This window comes from Cynoglossus semilaevis, chromosome 13, assembly GCF_000523025.1.
Source record: "Cynoglossus semilaevis isolate Cse_v1.0 chromosome 13, Cse_v1.0, whole genome shotgun sequence".
Lineage (NCBI taxonomy): Eukaryota > Metazoa > Chordata > Actinopteri > Pleuronectiformes > Cynoglossidae > Cynoglossus > Cynoglossus semilaevis.
In genome coordinates this window covers 3,840,552-3,866,327 of record NC_024319.1, presented here as the reverse complement: position 1 = coordinate 3,866,327, position 25,776 = coordinate 3,840,552, and the positions used below count along the sequence as shown (strand labels likewise).

At 41.1% G+C, this 25,776-nt stretch overlaps 3 protein-coding genes across 4 annotated transcripts in view; 1 reads left to right on the top strand and 2 right to left on the bottom strand.

The window, feature by feature from the left end:
* Positions 1-15,602, bottom strand: part of invs (inversin) — a 25,131-nt gene extending 9,529 nt beyond the window's left edge. The window contains exons 1-5 of one of the 2 annotated variants that reach the window (XM_008323024.3): positions 15,476-15,602; positions 9,318-9,423; positions 2,508-2,607; positions 1,841-2,007; positions 424-597 (exon numbers count right to left, since the gene is read on the bottom strand). In XM_008323024.3, the coding sequence (XP_008321246.1) occupies positions 424-597; positions 1,841-2,007; positions 2,508-2,607; positions 9,318-9,320 (444 nt within the window). In that variant the 5' untranslated portion in view covers positions 9,321-9,423; positions 15,476-15,602. Of the gene's footprint in view, positions 1-423; positions 598-1,840; positions 2,008-2,507; positions 2,608-9,317; positions 9,424-10,554; positions 10,676-15,475 lie in introns of those variants that run through there. The other variant, XM_008323023.3, reaches the window with a different exon arrangement.
* On the top strand, positions 10,788-20,743 carry erp44 (endoplasmic reticulum protein 44). The gene is made up of 11 exons (XM_008323025.3): positions 10,788-10,958; positions 13,769-13,841; positions 14,403-14,442; positions 14,695-14,810; positions 15,500-15,684; positions 15,793-15,908; positions 16,007-16,181; positions 16,435-16,546; positions 16,651-16,792; positions 18,753-18,855; positions 18,958-20,743. Exons 1-11 carry the CDS (start codon positions 10,899-10,901, stop codon positions 19,063-19,065), a joined length of 1,230 nt encoding a protein of 409 aa, XP_008321247.2. The 5' UTR covers positions 10,788-10,898; the 3' UTR covers positions 19,066-20,743.
* stx17 (syntaxin 17) overlaps positions 20,580-25,776 on the bottom strand; it is a 9,802-nt gene continuing 4,605 nt past the window's right edge. Inside the window, exons 5-9 of the mRNA XM_025061484.1 lie at positions 25,764-25,776; positions 25,301-25,351; positions 23,305-23,391; positions 21,961-22,060; positions 20,580-21,877 (exon numbers count right to left, since the gene is read on the bottom strand). Of these exons, the coding sequence (XP_024917252.1) occupies positions 21,729-21,877; positions 21,961-22,060; positions 23,305-23,391; positions 25,301-25,351; positions 25,764-25,776 (400 nt within the window). The 3' untranslated portion in view covers positions 20,580-21,728. The remainder of the gene's footprint in view (positions 21,878-21,960; positions 22,061-23,304; positions 23,392-25,300; positions 25,352-25,763) is intronic.

The window sequence follows — 25,776 nt, the reverse complement described above, 5'->3', positions numbered from 1 at the left end:
ATTCATACGTTTTAATCAAGTGTGAAATAGACTTGAAAGATTGAGGATGAAATTCAACAAAACACCCGTTTGAGATTCCCTCAGACCACTGTCACCTGACACAGTGATGCTTGTTAGGTGATTACAAAACCAACCACAGTTATCAGATATTCAGCAGAATCACCAGCCAGTAAGAAGAGTGTGTGTGTCTTGTGGTCTTATCAGCAGAACAGAGTACAGAGCAGCAGATTGTTAAACCAGTCACTGCTGTCTCAGTGTTTACAACCTCGCCCCTAATTTCTCCCTGTCTGTTGTCAGTCAGTCAGTACGATGTTATTTGCAGGATGTTGGTCAGTTAGTCAGGCAGGCTGGTTTCTGGCTGAACACAATCCGTTGACTGTAGAGAAGACAAATAACCTGACAGGGATATTTGTGAAGTGACACCTTGTTCTTGTCTTGTGTGTCAACCTCTCCAGGACCGATGTGTTTGAGCAGTAAGGCGAGGGCTTTTGGGGAGGGGTGTCGCGTAGCCAGGTGGAGCGGAGTCATCTCCTCCAAATCTTTCTGCAGCCAGTTGGCGCGTCTAGACAACAGCAGCTTCAGGAAACGGACGTTCCCCTGCAAAACACACACACACACAAAAAACACAGACTGATACTCATGGAGTTTTGGTGGAAAAGTATCTCAGAAATCAACAACTCCACTCAGTATTTGTCTCAACGCAGCCTGAAGCTGTGGAACACACACACCTACGCTCCTACACACTGATTCGAGGGCTTTTAGTAATGTCTGGTTCAATCTGTAGGTCATTCGTCTTGGCTCGCTCCTCCTGCCTCTCTGCTCTGCTGCGAGATGAGCAGTTAACAGTAAAGAGCAGCTCTGCGGCCCGGAGGAGTCACCGTCCTTTAACTGTCTCTCCCTCATCATCAGCATCATCATCTCCACTTTTGGTCTTGTCAAAAACCAAACCGCCGAGTGATGCATTAGTGAACAGCTGCCCGAGGACAGCGACGGTGTGTGTGTGTGTGACTGAGTACACATGTGAGTTTTTTTTGTATATTTACCATCGGTGACCACAAGGCCGCAGTCTGACAGATCTGTTGCGTGTGTGAGCATGCATCTAGTCTGCGGTGTGAATGTGTGTGTGTGTGTGTGTGTTTCAGTCCTCTCTACTCTCAGTCCAATTAGATCGGTAATCCCTGGCCTCTCCTGCTGTCTCAGCCACTTATTGATCAGATGTCAAAGAGACAGGGCTCCCCATCACTGGCATCCCCAAACACACACACACGCAGACACACACACACAACCACCCATCATTGAAAGATCTCAATAACCTATTAGCGCTCATCTTACTTTAGTGATCTCGTATAAGTCCAGTCCCATTATAAAAAGCACAGACAAAAATAGGAACGTATCAGTCGTCACTGCCTTGTCCCACTACAGAAGACTGACATTATATATATATATATATATATAAATGTCTGTAATGGTTCATGTCATGTGACTTCTATTATGTGAAAATGTTGGTGTTAATGCTGATGAGTCAACCAATTGACGTGTGTGTGAGTGGGAGTCACTGCACGGGTGTTTGTGTGGCAGGATTTTAAAATCACCTGATATTGTCAAACACATGCCCTCAGGCCTCTACAGCAACCACTAGGGGGCAGTGGCTACACGCTAGAGGTTCTGATAAAAAAATATTTTTTGTCATCAAAATTAAGTTCTCACCATCGCTTTATGATACAGCCAATCTTGAAGCAAAATATTATTAAAAAATATTTTGTAATAAATATAAAAACACAAGAGATGAAACAACTGATGTGCTTCTTCAGGACTTCAGGAGATTTATAGCCAGCCCTACTTTCTGTGCAGCGAGGTGTAGAGCGCTCCGTTGGCTTTGGTCCGTCTTGTTGACTGAGGCTCCAGCCTTCAGCAGAATCTCTGCACAGTCCAGGCGGTCAGCCAGGACACAGTACATCAGAGGGGTCCGGCCAAACTGGTCCTCACGGTCCCGCAGCGATGGCTCTGCTGCTCAAACAAAGGAAAAAACAAGGCACAAGTGACAGCTTTAGGTTTGAAGGTGAAAGTTGATAAATAAAAAAAATTATGCTATTTTTATTCCCCAGAGTACAGAGTACAAATGACAGGTTTGTTGTAAAATAATACAGGTTTGTGCAGATGCAAAAGTCATAAAATGAGTCCTGAAATACAATAAGTAGCCAAGCAGAAAATGTACACACTTGCACTTAGATAGTAGAAAATTTAATTTAATTGAAAGGTTGTTATGGGCTTTCTTTTAATTATTATGACTTGTGTGTGATGACATAAAATTAACGTGGTCTCATAAAACTTAAAACCTGAGGTGGATGTTAATCAGTCGTTATAGAAACGCTGCCAGGCCACAGATGTAAATAAGACTGTTCTCGCTAGTTAAATAAAGGTGAAATAAAAACAAATACATTATTTTATTATCTGATGCAGGTCAGAGAGTGAATACACATGTGACGTCGGCTCGTGTGTGTTACTACCTGTAATGAGTTTGAGGAGAGCGCTCCGATCTCCATTAACCGCTGCAGCGTGAACCTGGGAGCCCACAGAGGCAGGACCTGGGCTAGATGTCAGCGCCGCCTAAGACCAGACGACAGGAAGGTCAGACCGAGCGGGCAGCCACGTCACTTATCAGACTTTAATACAAAGGCATTGTTCCAGGGTGGGAATGATTTTCTTTTTCTTTCTCAATTAGCCACAACCAAACTTAAACCGAAAGCGCTATAATTAACTATTTATTTTTTATAACGATAATATTATCTGTCAAAGTGTGGTTTTGAAAAAATACAAAGCGATTTCCAAAAAAAAAACAAGTTTTCATTTGAAATTAATAATCACCTAGTAGTTTGTGAGTGACAAAAAAAATGTAATGAAACATTTAACGGACCCAAAAAAACCCTCACCAAACTTAATTTTAATTACCTAAATAAATAAAAACAGTCATATTCATCAAATTCACCAGTAAAAATGGGTTTTGACTTTTACTCTTTGTAATAAATTTTACAAAAAAAGGGGTTGTTTGTCAATGAGAAAGAATTTACTGCTAACACCATCTAGAGCTAATATTATTGTCAAAAGATTCTAGGATTAATAATCAATTCCTGAGCGTAAAGGTCGTGGGGCCAGAGGTTTGGAAGTGCTTGACCTTCCAGCCCTTAGGTCAAACCACGATGGACATAGTACTGTGGGATGGAAGCTACTTTTGGATGTCAATGTCTGTTAACAAAATTTGACCCCTGTGACCTCCCCTCTCTGCTCAGGCCCCTACCATGAAAAGTAACCAAAGATGATGTAAATAGATTTGGGTTTGTAAATATTAAATATTTGTTGTTTTTATTACAGTGCTAGAAACTTTTCAGAAAAAACTGTAGTATCTCCATGTGTTAAATATTAGTATTTGACGCCTCAGTGTGTGTGTGTGTGTGTGTGTGTCTGCATGTGCAAACATTACTAAAGAAGCGATGTTAGTAAATGAGATGTTAAAAGAAGTTTGCGGTCGTTTTTCGTAAACCCCCAGTAAAAACTTCCTCTCACGGAAAATCATTTCCCATGACGTGACACATGTGCCAAACACGCCTATGTAGTCACAAAGGCACACACTCTATACACACACACACCTTGAAGTGCTGCATCTTCCCTTGCTCTCTCCTGCCCCGCTCTTTACTGCACAAATAGAGTTACTTGGCAGTAAAAGATAAACTGCAAGTGTACGCCAGTGCTTGGCAGAGCGTGAGAAAACAGCAAGTATAGTGGATAATTGCCATACTGCACGCAGTGTCTACGGGAGCACTTTTTACGAGGTGGCGAAGAGAGGAATGAGGAGAAGGGATGGACGTCACTGAAGTGTTTCCTCATCCCTCAGAACCGCTGGCTTCAGTGTCATATAGTTCATTTGTTCTGGAGTCTGAAACTGATCAAATGGAGACTGGAACCTTTACCTTGATCTGAACCAGGTATGGAATCCGGTCAGTTTGTGTGACTGTTAATAAAAATGTCTTAGAGATTTCTCAGATTGCGATGTGATTTTGTGCCTTCAGCGGTTATGTGTTTAGGGACAATAATTGATTTCTGTGTTGTGCCCTGCAGGGTTTGTCCCACATCGCTAAACCCACTCACGCAGTCACACACACACACACACACGCAGGCAAGGCATGCTGCAGTATTAATGAGACATGAATAAGACATGAAGAGAGACCCCCCTCTCACACACTCACACAGGGTCCCCCCTCCATATCTGCTTCTTGTCTGCAGATTACCCAGCTTTCACTGGGCTCTGGTTAAGTGGGGCCAGGAAGAGATTTAACCCTCTCAGCAGGAGCAGACAGACACACACACACACACACACACACATTTCCTACTGGAAACATTTTTCTTTTCTATTATGTTATTGACATATCCATGTCAATGTGTGTTTGTCTGTTTTTAGGTAATTTGCTTATTAGCGTTCTGTACATTTTCTAAAAACAAATGTACCAACAACTGAATACATACATTGAATTGTGCTACATTCACTTTCCTTCGTTAGTTGGGAACTTTTTGCCAGGTGTAAATCAGACTCTTCTGCTGTTTTCACGTCCTAGATCATGATGTTAGCACAGTGTTAGTCTAGGTGAGTGCCATAACTACTTATGTACAGTACAGGAGTTCCAACTTATGGTGAAAATTGAGTTACGTCGTGCTGTAGGAATGGAACTGCGACTTAAGTGGAGGACCCCCTTGTATGAGGCAGAACCTGCTCTGCTGAAAAATACACGTGGTACTTGGTAAAAAAAAAAGAAATTCATTTCAGGGGATTATTATTTCTTGCTCAGCTTTTCATTCCAGGGTTTGGCCCCGTAGATCATCTGCCTCCGACTCGTTCTATCTCCCTTGTTATTTACTGTTTAACAGTCAAACTCCATGTCCGCCTTTTCTACATCCATGAATCTCCTAAAGAAAACGTTTCTCTTTCTCGCCACAGATCCATGACAGATCCATCACTGCCACACCAGGTGCTACACAAAAAGTATGTCAGGTAGAATGAGTCACTCCTCCTGCCTTTTTCAAAACTTTTACTTTTGTTAATTTGTAAAAAAATCTTTTTGGTCAATATACAAGCCCCCCCCAGGTTTCTCATAAAAATATGAATTGATTAATGAATAATCTTTGATGCAGAGAAAAGTTTTAATTTAGCCAAACACTGACAGCGAGGCACACGAGTCAATACTGGAATCTGTGCGAGGGACATTCACATCACTGAGAGCAGGCAATTAGAGTTTCATGAGGACCCCAGTGTTTTGGAAACACCTACGGTGCATCCAAATCTGTCTAAAAAGGCTTCTGCAACGCAGGGTCTGGAATCAAACAAAGACAGGTGTAAAAACAACACCCCGTCCTGTTGTGAGGTGTGAAGTGCTCTCATTTAGCCATTCATACGCCGTCCTCAGGGAGCTCTGCGCTCGTTAATATGGAGACAATGACTCAGGGAAAGGCATTGATCACAGGCCGAGGTGCAGACCCGGTTATTTTACATCTGTATAAGTCATTGATTTACACTGATGCTGACATTACTTGGTTTTTATTCATATTGGCCTCTGTATAACCACAGTGACTTTAACAAATGCTATGAAACTAACACGAAGCCTTTCAGCCACTCTACAGGAGTGCTACAGACACACACACACACACGATAGGAACTTGTACCAACACCCATGTTGAAGCTTTTGAAATAGACAAAGAAACGTGTGTGCTTGTGTGTGTGTGTGTTTGTGTGTGTAAACAACAGTGTATTTGTCTCTATAGTGTATTTTTCCAGCTGTCTGTCACCACAAAGATGTCTGCTTTTATACAAGATGAAGCTCAGACGTGCTGGGCAAACAGTAGGGGACAGAGACTGAGCCTGTGGCCTTTCTGTTCAACTGTTGACAGGTAAATGCACACACACACACACACACTTTCATTGTTGTAGAATTTATACAATTTCTAAGCATATGTTTAGGTCGACGTGCCGTTATTAAAGTTGTGGCCGTTACGTCGGTGTGTGAATGTGAATGTGTACGTCTGTGTGTGTGCAGTACATTAACCTACACTAGGACGCCGAGGCTGCAGGGACCGGTCCTTGGGCTTTGACTGACATGTAAAGAGGTTGGAGAAATGATAATATCTGCCCATAGGGATGCCCCAACTGGAAAGCCCTATTTCTGGGGGACTTCCTGGTCCCCCAAGGACCAATGAGCTGGCTGCGTCAACTGGGGGCTGAGTCCTGGGGCACAGCGGGGCCAATCAGTAGGGGGAGAAGGCTGAGTGACACATAGATCGGCTAATTTACATCATTACCACAATGCATCCTGACAAATGAGCCCCCAGGGTGTGAGCCAATCACCTGGGAGAGTAATGCAATTAGGCGGGACCAGAGCTGTCAATCTTACAGCTACGGGGGTCAGGTAGTGATGCCCGTGGCTAAAACACCCCTGCCTCACTGCACGTCATTCACACACACTCGCAGCACATACGTGTAGTGCACACATGCAGTACAAAGTGTGTGTGCGTGTTCCTTGCAAAGTTGGGGGCATGGGTGGGTGTGTGTGACCGCTCCAGGGAGGGGGAGATTGACTTGTCTCCTCTGAGGACCTCACACCCAGGAATAGGTGTGTGGATATCTGCACAGTCTACATCTGGGTGTGTGTAGGTGTGTGTTTTGGTCCAGTGGGACACAGTGTTGTTTATGTTTAAACCTAAGCTCAGTGCAATGATTATGACAACAGAAGGAGGCTGGGTTCACAGGGGAGCTGAGGCTGGCACAGATTAAGAGGCTCTGCATTTGACGGAGTTCCAAGCAAGTGCTTTCAAAACTGAGCTTCGTCGTACTGAACACAGGTGCAGTGATGACACACTGTCACCCTCCTGTATCTGCGAACATACAACATGGGTTGATTTCAACGACAAGGGAACATCACTTTTACAAAGTCATAAAATAGAAGTGGCTCCTACACGCTGCTGGGTGATAAACTGACACCCCCACCTACACTGTTTAACTGACCCTCTTATAGGAAACTGGGCTTTTACGACAAGTGTGAGAGAAACAAAAAAATTGTCACTTAGGTGCTTCTCTGTGAAGCTACAGATCCTGAAACCCTGACGCATGACCGACCAGGATCTGACACAGTCACGGAGAATGAACTGGTAATATACTGGTTCCAGTTTAACCTGTTCAAAGACAAACTGGTGTAAAAATGTGTTAGTGGATGTGCATAATGCAGAGAGGGAGAGCGAGAGAGAGAGAGAGAGAGAGAATAAGCAAGAGGGTGTCAGCTGTTGTTGACAACAATCTAGGAATCAGGAGAGCTGCGTGTCTTGCATTGGACCATTGCGTCACTAATGCGTTGCCTTCAGGAGAGAGGAAGAGAGATGGATGGAAAAGACAGACGAAGAAAAACTGTTCGATGAGAAACTTAAAAAAGAGAAAACGAGAAGAGAGAGAGAGAGTGAAAGAGACAGAGGGAGAGGGGGAGGGAAAGGGAAAGGGAGCTTGGGGACTTTTGCCTTTTCTCCCCTCCATTCCCCATCTCCCACACCTCTGAGTCTAATTGGACTAAAACTGTGATCTAATTAAATGTCCAATTAAACTGCAGGGTGCAAAGTGCCCATCGGCAAATCCGAGTAGAGGGACATAATCAGCTGGAAAAACAAACAAGAAATCAATTGGTGCAATGTGAAATGCGGAAGGACGGAGGGAAATGGCTGGAGCAGTCAAAAAAGAGTGAGGGCGGTCAGATGGAATCAGCCGTGCACTAAGACAGTGTGACCACTACAGACTCTCACCATCATAATGACAAAAAAAAAAAGAAATGCTATTATCACCAAGTGAATAAAAAGAAATCTAATTTTTACATTTAATCAGCCAGAGAGGAGCAGCTTCGAGCTTCTCACTATTTCCTAATACTGCAAACTGAACATGTCTGAGAGAGTTCTTATAACTAGAAGACATTAGCTTTGACAAAGACATTTCTGTCAAAAGCGTCAGTCATTAATTATGTTGATATTTATGGAGCAAACAATCAGACAATCAAGAATCAATGAACTATAGAAAGACTGAGAGTCAGACCCTGAAGACCACTCACGAACCTCGACATCAATACCTTCAATCCATGTCTGGGTCACAATCAAAATTGAATTCCTCTCTTTTTCTACAACGTAATCCACATCTCCAGACAATTTCTTCAAAATCTATTAGGAAATCCATTTTTTAAAGATATTCTGTTGAAAAGCCCAGGTGAGACCAGGCCTTGTGGACCATGCAGATATTTACCACCACATGAATGTATAAACCTGATCAGAAACAAGTCATGATTGTTAAGAACAAGTCCTGACATTTTGTGAGGATTTGAGGGGCAGGTCACCTGACCAACTGCTGGATTTCTGTTGGTCAACTTAATGTATGGGTCTGTTCCTAAGTTGATATTTTTGTTCTACTTCCTGCACAAATCTTGAAATCATTTTCCCCAGATTAAAGAGGCTGATTGTGATTGTGAAGATTGTGTTGATTTGAAAACATAACAATTTATATAGCGAAACAAACTGAATGATACCAAGGATTTAAACCCAGAATCACAGTTGTAGTCTGCATGGTGATTTGGCAAAGTTTTGACACTGGATGACTTCCCTGACACCTGGGATTTAAGGACTAGGTGGTATGGAAGCTGGAGACTTTTCCTTGATAATTTAAAAAAGAATAATAACTAATATGATATGCCATCTTCTACCATTACAATCGTTTGTTCATGTTTGATTTCATCTAAAGTAAAAATGCTTTAAATATAATGCTTTATAATTTAAAAAAAGGCCTGAATCAACCTTGAATCAAGTGTTGATAAAAAATGATGACTCAACAATGAATCAGCATAGATAAATGTTATTGCTATTTAATTTTTTTGGGTTGGGGGGTTATAGTTACTGTAATTGTGTTGTTTCTCAGTAATGATATTCAGAGTGGCACAAAGGGACAGATCTTCCTCTAAATCCATCTGTTTCTCACACACACTCACACACACTGTGAACCCCCTACGGCTTCAGCACATAAAATATTAACGCTCAGTTTCAATTCAACATACCTCCTTAATCTGCCTCATAATTGAGCAGTTATAGCAAACACAATTATGACTGTTACACAGTCTCAATGGTGATGACTCCTGAGAGAGAATAATAGATGACTGTAGTTCAGCTGAGACACTTAGTTACCACTGCAAAAAAAAAAGTCTTCTGGGATCCTCATTGTGTGTGTGTGTGTGTGTAAGTGTATTATGGATGCTCACCATGGCTGTGGTGAAGGGCAGACTTTAGCAGATGTTTCCCAGTTCAGTGCATCCTTGGTTGGAGTGAAGACACGTCCAGATCTCCTACCTGCCCTGATCCCGGCTCCTGCCAGGGAGAGAAGAGGATCACCCACATACTGAGACCAGCCCACCTGCTCCCACAAGTAACTGCCAAGACAATACTGCCCATGTTGACAACATAGAGAGCAGTGAACTGTTATTGTCAGTCTAATCAACTCTGATAGGACTGAAACAATATTAAGTTTAAAACTGAACTAATAATTTATATTTGACAAAAAGGTGTGTTTACTTCTGATTTATAAAAAAATCATTTTGACCGCTCAAATGCAAGTTAACGGTGTTGACAGTGTTGGTTGTGAGCAGGGCTGGCAGTAGTGCCTTGACAGTATTGTTTGTTTTCAATTAAAAGAAATTGCAGGAGAGGACAAATTTAGGGCCTGTCACGACTAAACAACACTACATCAACCGCTGCTAAATGTATGTGGTGAGGGACAAATTAACAATAAATGTAATAGCTGTTCCAACTTGTTTGAGGGACACAGTGTGTCCTGTTTGGTGAACCAAAAATCAAAATAAAACGCTCCAAACTGTGACCAAAGAAAGAAAATAAAACGCTCCAAACTGTGACCAAAAGAGGGTTGATGTTGTCATGGTGTGGGACGCTTCAGTTGCAATGGCTTGTGGGATCTAGAGGGATCTAAGAGTGCACTTTTTGCAGACATTGTTGTTATAAATGGTATGAACATTTAAGAAATTGCAACTTTTTTTAAGTGGACTCTGTACAACCAACTGGACCACTGGACAGTTAACGTTTAACACGACACTTACGTTGTGTATTTTTGCAGGGTTTTAAAAAATATATACATACATATATATACACTTCGGTAGTGTAAGTGTTTACACAAAACACATGTAGATCAATACAGACTTTTACTAGAGACTGACTTAAAATAGTTTTGGTGAGATATAGGTCTCTGAAACACCACTTCGTAGCATAAAATTCGTTTTGCTCTGCTTGGGGATAAAAGACAAAATGGGCACCACATTATACAAAAACACAATGATGCAACTATCCCAGTTTAACAGAAATCAGTTATTCATAAGCGCGAGTGAAGAAGCACAAAGTTTGACATCGTGTAAACTGAGTAACGCTGATGTCGTGTATGTACCAAAAGGTTCCTTAAACGAGTTTTTCGTCTTTGTTCTTTCTATTTACCTTATGACTTTCTTGTTCCTCTGATGAAAATTTGAGAAGTTTTCTTCCAAGACGACCCGTTAAATCGCTGCCGTCTTGGCTAAAAATATACTACAATACCCATCAGCGAAGTGCTCTACACGATAGGAGCCATTTCTGGTGTTTTCTTTCCCACTCGGGCAAGTATTTCAGTCTATCGAGAAACTACATTTCCTACAATGCTACAAGGAAGCGCCTCTCCTGCTTCCGTTGTCACCCTGAGATCTGTTCGCCATCAGTTTCCTGCTACGGGGAGTACAGCGGCGTTTGGACAGGATTGGACCAAAGAGCACCGGCAGCCTCCAACAACAGAACATCACTGTACAATGAATCGGTTATCAGTATCTCCACCTCTACAAACTCGCCAATTCACACTGTTACTGCTGGTAAGTCTCTGCGTTGAAGCTTTTTAAAGACCCTCATTCTATTAGCAGCTAGGAGCTAACCTTAGTTAGCTGCATGCTAGCCGAGCTACGAGCAGTCTCTGATGACATGAGACGTGGCTTTAGAAGTAACGGGGGTTATAAGCACTTTCTCCTTCGGAACTTTGGATTTTACCCGGGTTCAGCAATGGGACCTCTCGATCGAATCTCATCCAGTGTTCACTGCCGTAACTAACCCAGTTATCCAGCTGCCGGTAGTATGGAATAACATTAGCTTCAGTAATTTAACATCACTATTCTCATTTTACAGTCGATATAGTTCAGGTATGATACACTGAACATGATTTCAGACAAAACACATGGAGTTTAAATGCACTAACTTTGTTGAGAACTTTAGCCCCTCATTAGCTTTAACTGCTATCATGTTTTCAGACGACATCGGGAGTGATACTTATTATCATCCTATGGTTGTTGTCACTTTTTGTCTAGCAGTGTGGTTGAACTACAATATATATGTCCAGTCTTGTTATTATTATTTTTGTATAGACACTTAAAGTCACTGATGGACTCTGATGTGCCTCACAGTGATGCTCGCCGGTTGGTGAATTCCTCTGTTGTGGCTCATTCTTATTGGCTGACAACCCGGAACTAGGTAGAGTGCAGTTCAGGCCTGTAGGAAAACTTGAAAGTTGAGATTTAAGTTGCTCAGCGATACTTCAACGACTCCCACTGTAGTATTTCTAATAACCCTGCAGCAGATCACACTAGGATAAACAGGAATTTCATGGTTGTTAATGGTTGTTTTCCTGACAAAACCGACTTACAACTAATAAATACATGCAAAAAACACCCAGTTGACCATTGTTACCTGTTTAAATGCCCAGATTGATGCAGCTTCTGAATTTTAAATGTAAAATAAAAATGTTAGGACCAAAAGTTTTATGATTTACAACATAAGCGAGGTCAGTTAAGTTCTTTGGTCTATGCTAGCTTCATGTATATAGACCCTTGTTGCTTCCTGACTATATGCTAGCTTCATGTATATAGACCCTTTTTGCTTCCTGACTAGAAGGTATAATGGGAAATTATTAATACATTTTGTTAAATGGAGATGAAACCTCAGTGGCCCATTTTACAGTGCCTGTTCATTATGGGAATTCTGTCTGACTATTTTGTGTTTATATAAAATGGTTAAGATTTATAATGTAAGAATAAAAGAGAATCAGTTGAGTGTTTTTACATAATTAAACTTGTGATTAAATAATAAAAAGCAGGTCACTCAAAACAGAATTAATTTGTTACAAATGTTGTAATTGTGGCTACAGTTGTTTGTCTGGTATCTCTAATTACATGTATTTACAACAGTATAAATCAAAATGGTCATCTTTGTCTGTTTGAGACAAATTAAAATTTACACATTTTATAAAATAAAGTTTTTGTTCTTTTTGCTGTTCATTTAAAGAAAATGTTTTTCTGAGAAACCTAAAAAAGAACACCATCTGTTTTGTACTGATGGACAGATAGTGTTAGCAATGTCAAAAGTGGAAAAAAATGTAGATAAGGCATTAATTAAGTCGTCTTTGCAGACATAAGTGAGACTTATTTCACCCTGAAACACTTCAGACACACAGGTTCACAGACTTCACTGCCCTTCCCAGCATTTGAACACATCGTCGCTATAATTAACAAGGATCTTTGGTTAGCTGCCTCAGTTAACTCCATTATTTAAAACTGTAAAAAGAATAAAACTGTTGGAAAGTGTTTTGCATTCAAGGCAACTGACAGAGGATTTGAGGGTTTGATAAGTTGATTTGTAAACACACAACAAAACAAACAAAAATCCTGAAGTTGGACATCCCTGGTGTTTTAATGAGTGTTGTAAATCATTAACAGTTTCCCTATGCAAGCTGCAGGAATTTATCTTGTAAACACTGAGCATGTATGTGCCCCTCCCTGCCCCCAAGGCCTACTGTAGTGACATTGTGAATGCCTAAGGCCTGTCAAAAGTTTTGTTTAATGTAAACTAGGTTTACAGATGAGTCACTGCCCACTCAATACAGAATAATTCACTTGATGAGGGAAACATCAGAGTAGGTAGTTGTTCACAGCAGGTCAGGTCACAGCAATGTAGCCTGGTGATCTTTAGAGTCTGCTGCCGGTGCTGTACACCTCTGATCAGTCCAAACTAAATTTTATTGACATCCTCCCTTATATGATTTATTCTTACTGCATACGCTATGTATACTTTTATGAAATGCTTCTAAAATGTTAAATATTTACAATGTATTTTATTAATAATATCCTATTATGAAGTAGTAACAATATACATTTTAGTCACTTTTTTTCAAACTCCTTTAGCCACTATAACTGTCTTTATCACTTTTTATCTACGCATTTTCCTCCACCCCTGTGTTGTTATATGTTTAAGCCTATGTTAACAACAATGTGCACAAATAATTTAATTACTGGTGATTTCTTTTGATGTTTTGTTACGGAAGTAAATGGCCATGAAAAATCTGGAATCTACCATTAAGGAGTTTTGTTAGGAATTGTCTGTAAAAAAGCAACGCACTGAGATAATCTGACTAAGAAGCAAGTAAAGCACAGTACTGACATAAGCAGTATTCGAAAGACAAGTTCTAGTATTTGACTGTTTTGTCATCTGCGGGTTAAAACAGGATGCTGACAGACCTGTTTTCCTGCGCTCTCATTGATAGTCAGTGTTTCTTCTTACCCCTGTGTTGTGTTGCTGTAAATAACCAGTTCCTTTTTTTAAGTTTAACTGCTTATCTGTGTTTCATGTGTGTCTTTAGGTGATAGGCCTCTCTACGTCTGGTGTAGCCGAAATCATCAGTCTGGACTCGGGCAACATCGATGAAGTCTTAAGTAAGAGTCTTGATTTTTATGACTCAAAGGTGTGGCGAAGGCTGTTATTGTTTGAATGGCAGTTGCTTAAAATGGCCCATTAATACACATAGCTTCAGGCAGTTGCTGTCAGCACCGCTAAATACTCACTATCACCATGTTTCTTTGAGAAACAGACGCTCTGTAAACAGTTCTCTGGAAACTGGCCATTGTTTTTTTAACACTTCTGCAAAACAGTCAATAAGGTAGAAGATTATGATCACCGACCATTTTTAAATTGAGTAGTGGTGTGAATGGAACGGTTGGTAACAATTCATCACAGTATAACCAGAGAAACTGCACCATCATACTGATTGTCTAAAACATTGTTGCTCTCTAAATGAAATGAATTATTCTCATGCTTCATAATACTGTACAAATGTTTACTTGTGACTGCATGGGTTTTTTTTTCTTCTTTGTTTTTTTTTTGTTACCACCATTGAAAAGCAGTAAAGCAGTTTTATATTGATAATGTTGATAAGTGTTAAATAATCAGACATTGCAATGTTAAAATGTATTTTGTGTATTATGTTTCTCTCACAGATAATGCTGGGGTAGCATTGGTTAACTTTTATGCTGACTGGTAAGTTTGATGTTTTACCTCCCTCAATAAACTCCTGTTTAAAATGAGTCCAGCGTTAGAACCTAATTTGCCTCTGAAACAATTTTTTTAATGAATCCTGCACCACATATGTGAAGAAGTTATTGTCATTAGAATTGCTCAAGTCGTTCAGCTACTGGTTAGTTCTACAAAAATCAACGTCATTGTCCTGAGTGTTAATAAATAAATAGATATTACTTGGAGCTCTGACCACATCCAACTATGACCCTGCAGGTGTAGGTTCAGTCAGATGCTCCATCCCATTTTTGAGGAGGCATCCAACGTGGTGCGGGAGGAGTTCCCTGAGACCAAGCAGGTGGTGTTTGCCCGTGTGGACTGTGACCAACACTGTGAGTAAATTGTTTTCTTTCCAATTTTGTCCACAAGATGCATAAGCATTAAGAATAAACTGTAACATTTACAGAGACTATATATCAACTTACCATAATAGGGCCTACATATACTGTATATTTTTTTACTGTTATCAGTCTATATAAATACAATATTAACAGTATATTGTGTTTATTTAAGCTACTTAAAATGTAAATGTAGGATCCGTTTATATTTTATGAAAAACGTGTGGCCATTACCCACTACAACAAAAAAAGGTCGCACACTCTGACTGCTGTATATTGGATCCACATAGATGGCCCACACACCAAAGCACAGGGACATAAACCGTAGGCCTCAGCCTTTTGAGATAAAGCAAATTAAAGGGAATTATTGATGATCTGCAAACTGTTTGAAGTCTAATGACAAAACTGCTGCATCCTGTGAAGACTGGAGGCTTAAAGACACCCTGCAGAGAGATTGACACCTGCCATACACACACACACTAACTGTGTGCACAGAGAATATTTACTCTTGGCGGGGGGACAGCTTTCATGTGGCAGATCAGAGCTCAGAGCTTACTGAAGGCAGTGTCTCCAGACTGAGGTTTAACTGCCATCTCTGCTCACGCTTCTTCATGAGTTTTTTCGATTCTCATCTTCATCAATTAAAATGTTCTTCTTACCGTTCCCTTCTCATGAATGTGCAGCCGACATTGCCCAGCGGTACCGCATCACCAAGTATCCCACGTTGAAGTTGTTCCGCAATGGGATGATGATGAAGAGGGAGTACAGGGGTCAGAGGTCGGTGGTGGCTATTGCAGACTTCATACGCCAGCAGCAGGTCGACCCCGTGAAAGAGCTGCACTCACTCGAGGAAGTTAATTCTCTGGATGTAAGGAAACAAAGGCACATGCTGACTATAAAATAATAATAATACATTTTATATTATATATTGTTATAACCACGTATAACCTTTAACGTTCACATTTTCCTTGTACAGAGGTCTAAAAGAAACATCATTGCTTACGTTGAGAAGAAAGACTCCGACGGTTATCACACATATGAAAAAGTTGCCAACATACTGCGAGACGATTGTTCTTTCTCAGCTGCCTTTGGGTGAATCACTGTTCAAATTTAGTTCTCAAGATTGAATTATATTTTTCTAGTATGATTTATAATCCTAAACCTCTCTTCTTCTTTTTTTTTTCTACTAGTGCTGTCTCTGAACCCGAGCGTTTCAGTGGAGACAATGTCCTCTACAAACCATCGGGCGAAAATGCGCCTGACATGATCTACCTCGGCTCCCTCAGCAACTTTGACCTGACTTATGCCTGGACCCAGGATAAGTGTGTGCCTCTGGTGCGAGAGATCACGTTTGAAAATGGAGAGGTTTGTCTGAGATTTGCACTAGAACATTAACAGCATAGGTCTGTTAAATTCGTTTTTGTTTTTGTTTTTGTTTGAGCCAGACTCTTTTACCTGTTTTTCAACATGGCTAACAAATGTTTACATGTAGATCAATGTATGGTTACTTTTACCAGCTACATACTGTATGAACAATGAAAATCAGCACAGACACCAGGTGAGCTTTGACTCCATCAGTTTTTCACCCCTGTGTTTTTTCCCTCCCTTTTCTCTCCAGGAGTTAACTGAAGAAGGGATTCCTTTCCTCATTTTGTTCCATGTGAAAGATGACGCAGAAAGCTTAGAGAAATTCCAACATGAAGTAGCGCGCCAGCTCATCACTGAGAAAGGTAAACGAAGTGTTCAAATATGCCAAGACGGTGGTTTGGTCTTGAAAACAAAATCTTTAATGTGCAGACCTTTTACTTTGTGACATCCCCTCTCCAATCCTCAGGTTCCATAAACTTTCTCCACGCGGACTGCGATAAGTTCCGTCATCCTCTTCTCCATATCCAGAAAACTCCAGCCGACTGCCCCGTCATTGCCATAGACTCATTCAGACACATGTATGTCTTTCCAGACTACAAAGACCTCAGGTATGTATCTACTCTCATACTTATACACTTAAAATGTTGAAAATATGATTTCCTGACCTTTTTCGGCCGCTGAAATTCACAGATTATAAAACAAATCATCATGCTCTTATCCAAGCTTGGCTTCCCATGTAATGGAGTCTCATCTTACTGTTCACCAAATTACTACTAGTAAATCTACTTCATTGCTGACAAAAAACAAACAAACAAAAAAATATATAAGCAAAATATAGTTCGAACTCACCAATGAAATTGGCGCAGCTTCCGTATAATGTCGTATTTCTTCGTCATCGCTGTTGCTGTCGTCCGCGTCGATGTCGATGAACCAGTGACGACAGGTGGTCAAGCGCGTACCGTAGCTTCCTTCCTAGCAGGAAAAAAATTAATGTTTTGAAAGATTTGACGACATGACATCTTACTTACATGATACCGTTATACAGACAAAATAAATATTTGACATTAGCATCGTAGCGATTTAGCGCAAAATGTAATTAAAACTGATTAACAAAAAGCAACAAAAAATGTACTATCCAGTCTTTATCTTGCTTCAAATTCGACTGGACCTTAATTTTTATAAGTACTTTTCGCCCTTACTTTACTGAATCGAACTTTTCGTTCTTGTACTTTAGCTTTAAAATACCGAGTTTCACTGTTACGTTTAAGTTGTCAACCATTATTTTGCTTGATTTCCGGTCAAATTTTACTTCCGTGAACAGGAAGTGAAATATAATTAACCGCTACCAAAATAAAAGTTCAAAGCTAAAACAAATAATTACAACGAAGGTCATTCACAAATAATATAATTTAACCACAGGTGAAATTGTTCATAACGGGATCTTTTGAAATAAAGTTAATGTCATTACACACTGGGGACAGAAGCACAAATCACCATTCTGTGTTCAGAGAAATGTCACACCTCTGAAAATCTCTTCTTTATAAATGGGCCAGGACACCGGAGCTAATGTGACATGATTTGGCATGTGCAATAAGTGCTAAACTAATCCAGTCTAATCTAATTTAATCTTATTTATTCTGCCCCCTCCTCTCGGCCGCCTCCCGAGACCCCAATCAGAGTGTGGTCAGATAGACAGTAGCCTCGAGGACTGACCGGCTTCCACCGGCTAATTTCATCACATCACCACAGCATGTGGCACACAGCTCTTAACAACATTTGCGCAGTGTGTATGTTACACATACGTGTTTGTGTGTCTGCATGTCGTCCCGACGGCTTATGACCTGTCGTTAATAAGCGCAATTCACAGAAGCACATTGATATGGATTAATGTGGCTTAATGACATGTCTGCCGGGAATCCTGTCACCAGCGTTTTCATCTCATATGAGCACTTAGAGTCTGACCTGCTCAGTAACTCAAGTATCTGGATTTTTATTGTTGGACTGCAGGAATGTGCACAGTCTGTGCGTTTTGTGCACGAACACATATACATTCAAAAATATTTGAATGTTGTGGTCAAATCTTTTAATTCTTATCTTTATCAGACGTTCATACAAATTTAAAAGCTCTAACCACACCCACTTCGTAAACTTCGTAAAGGTTTGAACCCATGAACATGTGAAAGGCTGCAGGTTTGGGTAATTTGACTAACTGAAGCTCGAACAAATTTCACATATTTGAATACATTTTACTAATCTTTTTATTTTATTTCTTTTACTAAACCAACACCAACACTTCCCAGACTGTGGATCAACAATGTGTTTCTGATTGTTTGTGATTCGTAGCCTTTTTTTTGACTGATTACAGACTAGGGATCCAGAAGTCAGAACCCAAAAATGATTCTTTAGTCTCAGCTTTGTTTTGCTTGTGAGCTCAAGAGTTGAACTAACAAAGCACAAAAACAGTCTCTCCTAAACAAAGGGCAGTCTTTGTTCAGGACAAACAAAGATCTGAAAAATCTCGTGGGGGAAAACGGCATGATGGCAGGTTTTTTTCTTCTCATTTTGCAGCGTTCCTGGCAAATTAAGACAGTTTGTGTTGGACCTTCACTCTGGAAAACTTCACCGTGAGTTCCACCATGGTCCAGACCCCACTGACAGCACCCCTGGACAGGTCAGACAGCAGCACACACACACATCCCATAGTGCCCCAAATGATGCTCGCTTCTGTAGGTGAAATGTGACCATGTGTCCATGACTGATTTCTTCTCCTCAGGAGGATATCGGAGGAGAAGCTGCCAGCAACCCACCAGACAGCTCGTTCCAAAAACTGGCGCCCAGCGAGACCCGATACACCATCCTCAGAGACCGTGACGAGCTGTGACGTGATTGGACTTTTGGCAATTCTGTGACTCAATGCCACGCCCTGGGACTGGGAGGGGGTTAGGGTTGGGACAGACTAACGGGACAGAAAAGCAACACCCAGCACCCTTACTGAAAAAAGAGGGGGGAGACAGAAGGAGTGAAGGAGAAGACGGTGGCACAGTTCATGACTCAACCATGTGGGAATAACCTATATTTTCATAACTCTTTCACATACAAGTTTTATTTTGGATTATAAGGAAAGGGTTACTGATGAAATGTTTGTGGGCAGAGGGTTTGGGGCATCAGACGCATCATGAGAAGTGTTTTTACCTTCTTTTTTTTTTTTGGAGTTTGTAAATATGTTTGTGCTACATGGGAGTCTCGTTGTTGGTCTAAATTAAATACAGAGGTCTTTTTTTTTTTTTTTTAATTTTCTTCCCACCAGCCTATATTCTACGGAAGAAACTAAAGAACAGTTCCCTCACTCCAGTTTATGGTTCTTATCTATGGGTTCTCAACTTCAAGGTGACCTCACGACTGCATCTCAACATGAACAGCTGTAGGAAAATGAATTTAGCACAGGTCTTTACAGTGAATCAGTTTGAAGTAGCTGTATCTTGTGTCTTCTACGCGCGCGCACACACACACACACACACACCCTTGTAGTTTTGAAGGAAGACAAACATATTGTACAAATACAACAAATAGACTTGAGACAGAAGACAGTGATACAGAGCGTCTCCTGCTGATTGAGATGCACACTCTCTCTCCCTGGTACTAAATGCTAACAGATAAAGACGCCGTTGCCTGTTTTCTTTCTTTTTCTGTTCTGTTCTATAGCACTGCAGCCAAGAGGGTGGTGTAAGGATTCCCTGTGTGCGTTTGTAGTAAGGTTTTTATTGACCACGTGAACGGGGTTCTTGTCCCCCATCATGGAGCCTGCTGGTGGCAACATCATGCTGTCGACAGGTTCATCAGCAATAAGTCAAGAATTTGAGTAATTTAAGTTATTCATTCACAAATGAAGTCAAATTATTACAGAAACAAGGATTAAACGAACCGTTTATTTCCCCTCTTGCATTTCTAAAAAGCTTTTTACTTGTAGTTTCACCCGACAACCACAAGTTGCCAGTCTTTTTGTACCACTTTGCCAATCTTCGGAACCGCATTTGGCATCAGTCTTTTCTGTTAATTTTATTTTTTATTTTTTTTAAATCAAGCTGTTCAAATAACAGTTAAAGGGACATGCCGTGTTTTCAGGGGGCACAAAATAGACATTTGGAATTGATGTCAAGGATAGGAAAATGTTCTGAATTTGTACTATATCACGGAAGCCAATTTATAAAAAGGTATCATCATGGTAGAGGAGAAAACAACCACACGTGTAACATTGATCCTCTAAAAACCACTTTGTCTCCACTGTGATTGAAGGCTCTGGTACAACGTCAACATCCCTGAGGTCCATGGAATTCAAACTCAACATTTGTGGCCAAACACAAGAGTATGGAAAACCATCGCTAACTTTGTACTGTCCATGGCCTGCTCTTCTCATAAGTGGCCATTAAGCTCCTGCTTAAAGTGACATATCAGCCCACCTACAGGAGAGCATCATGGGATAGTGTGATGTCATTTCTTAACCAGTCATCTCAGAGGAGAAACAGAAAAAAAAAAGTTAAATTAAAGATCATTTTACAAAATGTTTTCTGGTCTATTGCTACTTTTCTCAACTTTAATGCTGCTTTACTCTCTTTCAATAAAAACACATTATATATTGAAGCAAAGTATTTTTTTGGCAAAAAGAAATATTTTGTTTTAGATCACTTGTTCACTGGTTGCATCCCTGGTTTTTCTGTAGGCAGTATTGATTTTCTATAAATATGTATGTGTTGGTCTATATATGCATATACATATATTTTCAATAATATACATATTAACATATGTAAACATGTATGTAAATTCTTATATTGTATTTCTATGTATATCTACAGTATATATTTATACTGTGTTTACACACAAATATAAAAACACATACATCATTATCATTAAACAAAAGGCATTTCTAAATATATAAGCCTTAGTTTACTAAAACTGCATCCAAAACCAAACGTACGTATGTGGTGAAGATTTAAAAATAAAGAAAAATAATTATTAAAGCGGGAGGGAGAAGAAAAAAGTTTGTAAATTTGTGCCAAAGTGTTGAGACCGAGAGAAGTCAAACATCTAGGTTTCAATTTAAAGCACTTGGTGAATAAATGGCACACAAGGAATTTAAAAATCCTACACGAGACCAAATACTGTTATCCTACAAATGATATCTCTTCTGATTTCACACTGGTTCAAAATAAACTGTAATACTACGGTGACGGCACGCCTGATTTAAATGTAAATCAGCAGTCGGTGGTTTACATTAGCCAGTGTGACTGCTACTTGCATAATTAGGCACATGACAAGTAAATTGATAAAACTTGGTAAAAAATAAATTAACTTTTACTTGGTACGAAAAAGAATGTTTATAAAAGTGCTAAGGTAAACTGCTTTGTTGTGTTCACATTAAGCAGAACAGTCGCTGTAGCCATTCAAGCATCAAGTCCGGCACTGATCATCTGTGGGTTTGATTGGTCAGTCAACACAGGAGCTCCAGTCCTTCATCAGCAGCTGAGGTCATGTGACCACTAACCACTATCATTTGTCCTTGCTGGACTGCGGCGGGTTCTCCGGTGGCGGTAAGCTCAGCTGTTTCATCTGCAGATCTACTTGGGCTTTGCGGCGCTTCTGGACTAGGTTTCCACCTGCGAAGCCCAGGGCCCCTCCCCCCAGGGCGGCCGCCACTCCTGCCGGGGGCTCTGCGGGCCTTTCGTGTGTGGTTTCCCCACCAGCCCCCCCCGCCCCCCCCCCCCCGGGCCGCCCGCCACTCCTGCAGCTTTAAAGCCTGCCAGTAGGCCTAACGGACCTCCCAACGCACCGCCGATCAGGGCTCCAGCAATGGGCAGCACAGCCAACTTGTAACCCACTGCCTGGAGAGACGCAGGAAAAACCATTAGATTCTCGTTCATTTCAACACAGAAGACGCACATTTCAAAGGTAATTTCGGAGTTCGGACGTCTCATTCTTTCATGATCAGGGACCGGGTTCACAGAAGGTGTGAAATAAAGGCACAACCCAGTCTGCATGTGCAGATGTAAGGTAACCTGTCGGCTGCTGCATCAAAGCCAGTGCTGTATCTGAGCTGAAGAGAAATCAGAGGGAGATGTGGCCTGTGTGTTACTGCCGCCGTTATCATCACAGTGGAAGGTGCTCTTTGCTGATGGCAATTAAATGACAGTTTTTCTGACCGTCCACACATGCACCACCGTGCAGGTACACACGGGGACACACACTTGATTAACACTTCAACATTAAATTAATCTAGTTCAAAAGCTAGCGTTGCCTCCCTCACCCCTGTGGCAGTGGAGGGGAATTTTAATTTCAACTGAGCCGAGTTAAAAGGACACTGGGCACAGGTTGGAGACGACGGGGGGAGAACCGCGGGTGTCGCGTGCTCACGTATGTGCGTGAATGTGTCTGTGTTCTCGTTTGTCCTGATGACAGATTACCAGCTTTCAAACGCATGAAAACATCTGACATCCCTCTCATCTGCCTTATCACTCCACGCTGCCACCTAACATGCAGCTAACTACATCAACCAGTCACCTCACAGAGGTCACCTTAGAGGTCACCTCATAGAGGTCACCCTCCATCTGTCTCACATATTTGAATTATTCAGATGAAAACATGTTGTTGTTTATTGTGCAAGCCACAGACATAGCTTTTAAAAAATGAAATTAATGAAATTCAATTTTTAAAAGCTACAGATTTTATTTGATTGTAAGGCCACAGACTGTCTGTGTCTGTCTGTCTTAAACTCAGCGTTAAGAACCAATCACATCACCGCTGGTCGTCTGGACGCTTCTGAAAAACTATTAAACAGTCATTCAAAGCCCTCCTTAATGCTGCACACACACTCACACGTAGACCCTCTCCCCTGTCAATCTCTCATCCCACCTCTCTATCACTCTGCCTCCCCACTCCCCTCTCTTCCTCCCCTCTCCTCTCTCTATTTCCTTAATTGCAGCTTTCCTCCGTATTCGAACGGATCAATAGGGACAAACACTGTGGAATGGCTGGGAGGCAAAGTGCCATCGATCTCTCTGTAACCCCCCAACATACACATGCACGCACGCACGCACCCACCCACACACACCCGCAAACACACACACACCTTCCCCAGGCTCCTGGTCCCCTCCTCCACGTTGGCAGCGGCTGTGTTGACGTTGTCCTCGATGCTGTCAATCTTCTCCTGCTGGGACTGAGGCAGACTCCCCAGACACACACTTAACACACACTTAACACACACACACACTGCTGCATACACATGTGGGAGAGCAGCCACCTGTTGTGCACTGTTTTCTAATGTCTCCAAATCCAGCTTCACAGCACAGGATAACATGGGAGGTATATATGTGTGTGTGTGTGTGTGTGTGTGTGCATTATTGTGTTGATTTCATGAAATATTCAGAGTGGCAGCTGTTTCTCTCCAAGTGAGGCCTGGATTGACACACTGACCAAACAATATTTTTTCTCCTCTCTTTCCTCTTCTTTGTCTTTTTCACCTTTTCTCCAAACAGCTTCGTCCTATTTAACCTTTGACCTCTGCATTCTGATTCAACTCCAGCATTTATCTTAAATCCCCACATCAAGGCTTCTTGTTTTACAGTTTTTGAGATATTTGAATACTACTAATATCAGTGAAAACAGAAACCGATCCTTTTATGACTCATGTCTCAGATGAAAACTATTTCAGAACTAAACGATGCACAAATGACAAGATTCAAAGATTCTCTTCCTGTCTACTACTATCAAAATTAAGATTGCCGAGGGCGTAGAGAGTCTCTGTTTGTGCGTAGGTTTCCCCCCAATACTCTGGGTTTCTACCCACAGTCTGCTGGGACAACGTTCAGTCTGAGTTGACCATCGGTATGAAGGCAAAAATTTAAATTTCTTCCCTTGTATAAAAAAGCTATCAAACAATAACAAGTAAAGACAACAAAAATAACGATAATAATAATTTTGATAACAATAATGATGACAATCGTCAGCATCACATCACATTAATTTAAAAAATATATGTTAACATTAATTTTATTCTTAGTAGTACCATTATTATTATCACAACCATCATCATTATTAGTTTTTAATCATCATATTTTTAATAATGAAGATACTCATCATCATATTAATATTAAAATGTGTATAATTATAATATAATTATAAATAATAATAACAATAATATTATATTATATTATAGTGTATAATAGAAATCACCATCCTCATCATCAACATAATAAAAACAACAATCATTTACAGTCTGAGCCTCAGTGAGGTTTAAAGTCACAGCAGTTTCATGAGATTTGATCTGGTTTGTAAATGAAACCAAACAGGTTAGAAACCATTCTACTGGAGCTGCAGCTGATAATATCTACTGATGAATACAGAGTCCACGGAAATCACCCAATGGAAGGCTACAGTGAAGCAAAACAGACAAAGAGCGTAGATAGCGATCACATGATGCAAGAACAGACACAGAAACAACCACACACTCAAACACACTCAGTGTTTCCACTGCGGCTCAGCGCTGGAATATCATTCCCCTAACGGTGTCTCTCACCCCTGAGACACTAAAACAACATGTCTATGCTCTTTCTGCCCCCACACGTGCTTACTTCTAACCCCCCCCACCTTCCTCTGTTTTTTAACTTAAGCACACCTTCACTCTCACTCTTTTTTTCCGTTAATCTCTCCTTCCTTGCTGCCTCCGTCCTCCTCTTCCTCCACCCCTGAGGATGGAGCCATAATCTGAGCCGTCTGTTCTCCATCTGCTCCCATGTGTTGCTTGCTGCTTTTTTTTGCCCCTCTGGACCACCCTCCTGCCCTCTCTTAAATCCACCCTCGCCCTCTCTCTCTTTCCTCGTCTACTTCTCGACTCCCCTGCTCTCGCTTGGGTGTGGGGGCCCCTGGGGCCCGAGCAGTGGGCCGGGGCTGATCTGTGTAACTTTCTCTCAGCGGAGTCTCACCAGGCAACACAGCACACACTCAAATACATTGTACTTCCTGGAAAGGCTATAGGCAAATGTGTGTGTCGGAGGCACTGTCTGTGCACACACACACACACGCACACACACAGAGCTGACATGTAAGAGTTTGGTGTTTGTACTCACATGGACCAGCAGAGAGAAGTGTGTCACCAAACCACTCAGTTCCTTCAGATCCTATGAGACGAACACAGTGTTAAAACCACAGTCACGGTCATGAAGCTCAACATCACTGTGACACAGTTACTGTTGGTCTAAAGAACTACTCATCATGTTTTGACCAAACACCCGAGCCTCAGCCCAGACAGCTAATTCAATATATAATTATGAATACAGTGGAACCTCGATTTTCAAACTTCATTCATTCCTGAAGGCCGTTTGTGAACCGGAAAGTTTGAAAACTCAAAAAAAAATTCAACCATAGGAATCGATCCTATCCCTAGTGCGGGCTGAGGCAAGACCGACACCGCTCACTCAGTCACTCACCTTTTTTTAAATCAGCCAGTAGCCTACCAAAGTGCTTTACATTACGTCTTAAGCGTAATATGTTTTAAAATTGATGAAGCAATCAAGTTTTATCCCCACACACCTCCTCCAGGTTA

Bases quoted from the DNA above. Each gene is read 5' to 3' on its own strand.
- erp44 (XM_008323025.3), top strand. From the start codon at position 10,899: ATGAATCGGTTATCAGTATCTCCACCTCTACAAACTCGCCAATTCACA. The intron at 10,959-13,768 runs GTAAGTCTCTGC...GTGTGTCTTTAG, and splicing joins AATTCACACTGTTACTGCTG to GTGATAGGCCTCTCTACGTC. The intron at 16,793-18,752 runs GTATGTATCTAC...CTCATTTTGCAG, and splicing joins CCAGACTACAAAGACCTCAG to CGTTCCTGGCAAATTAAGAC.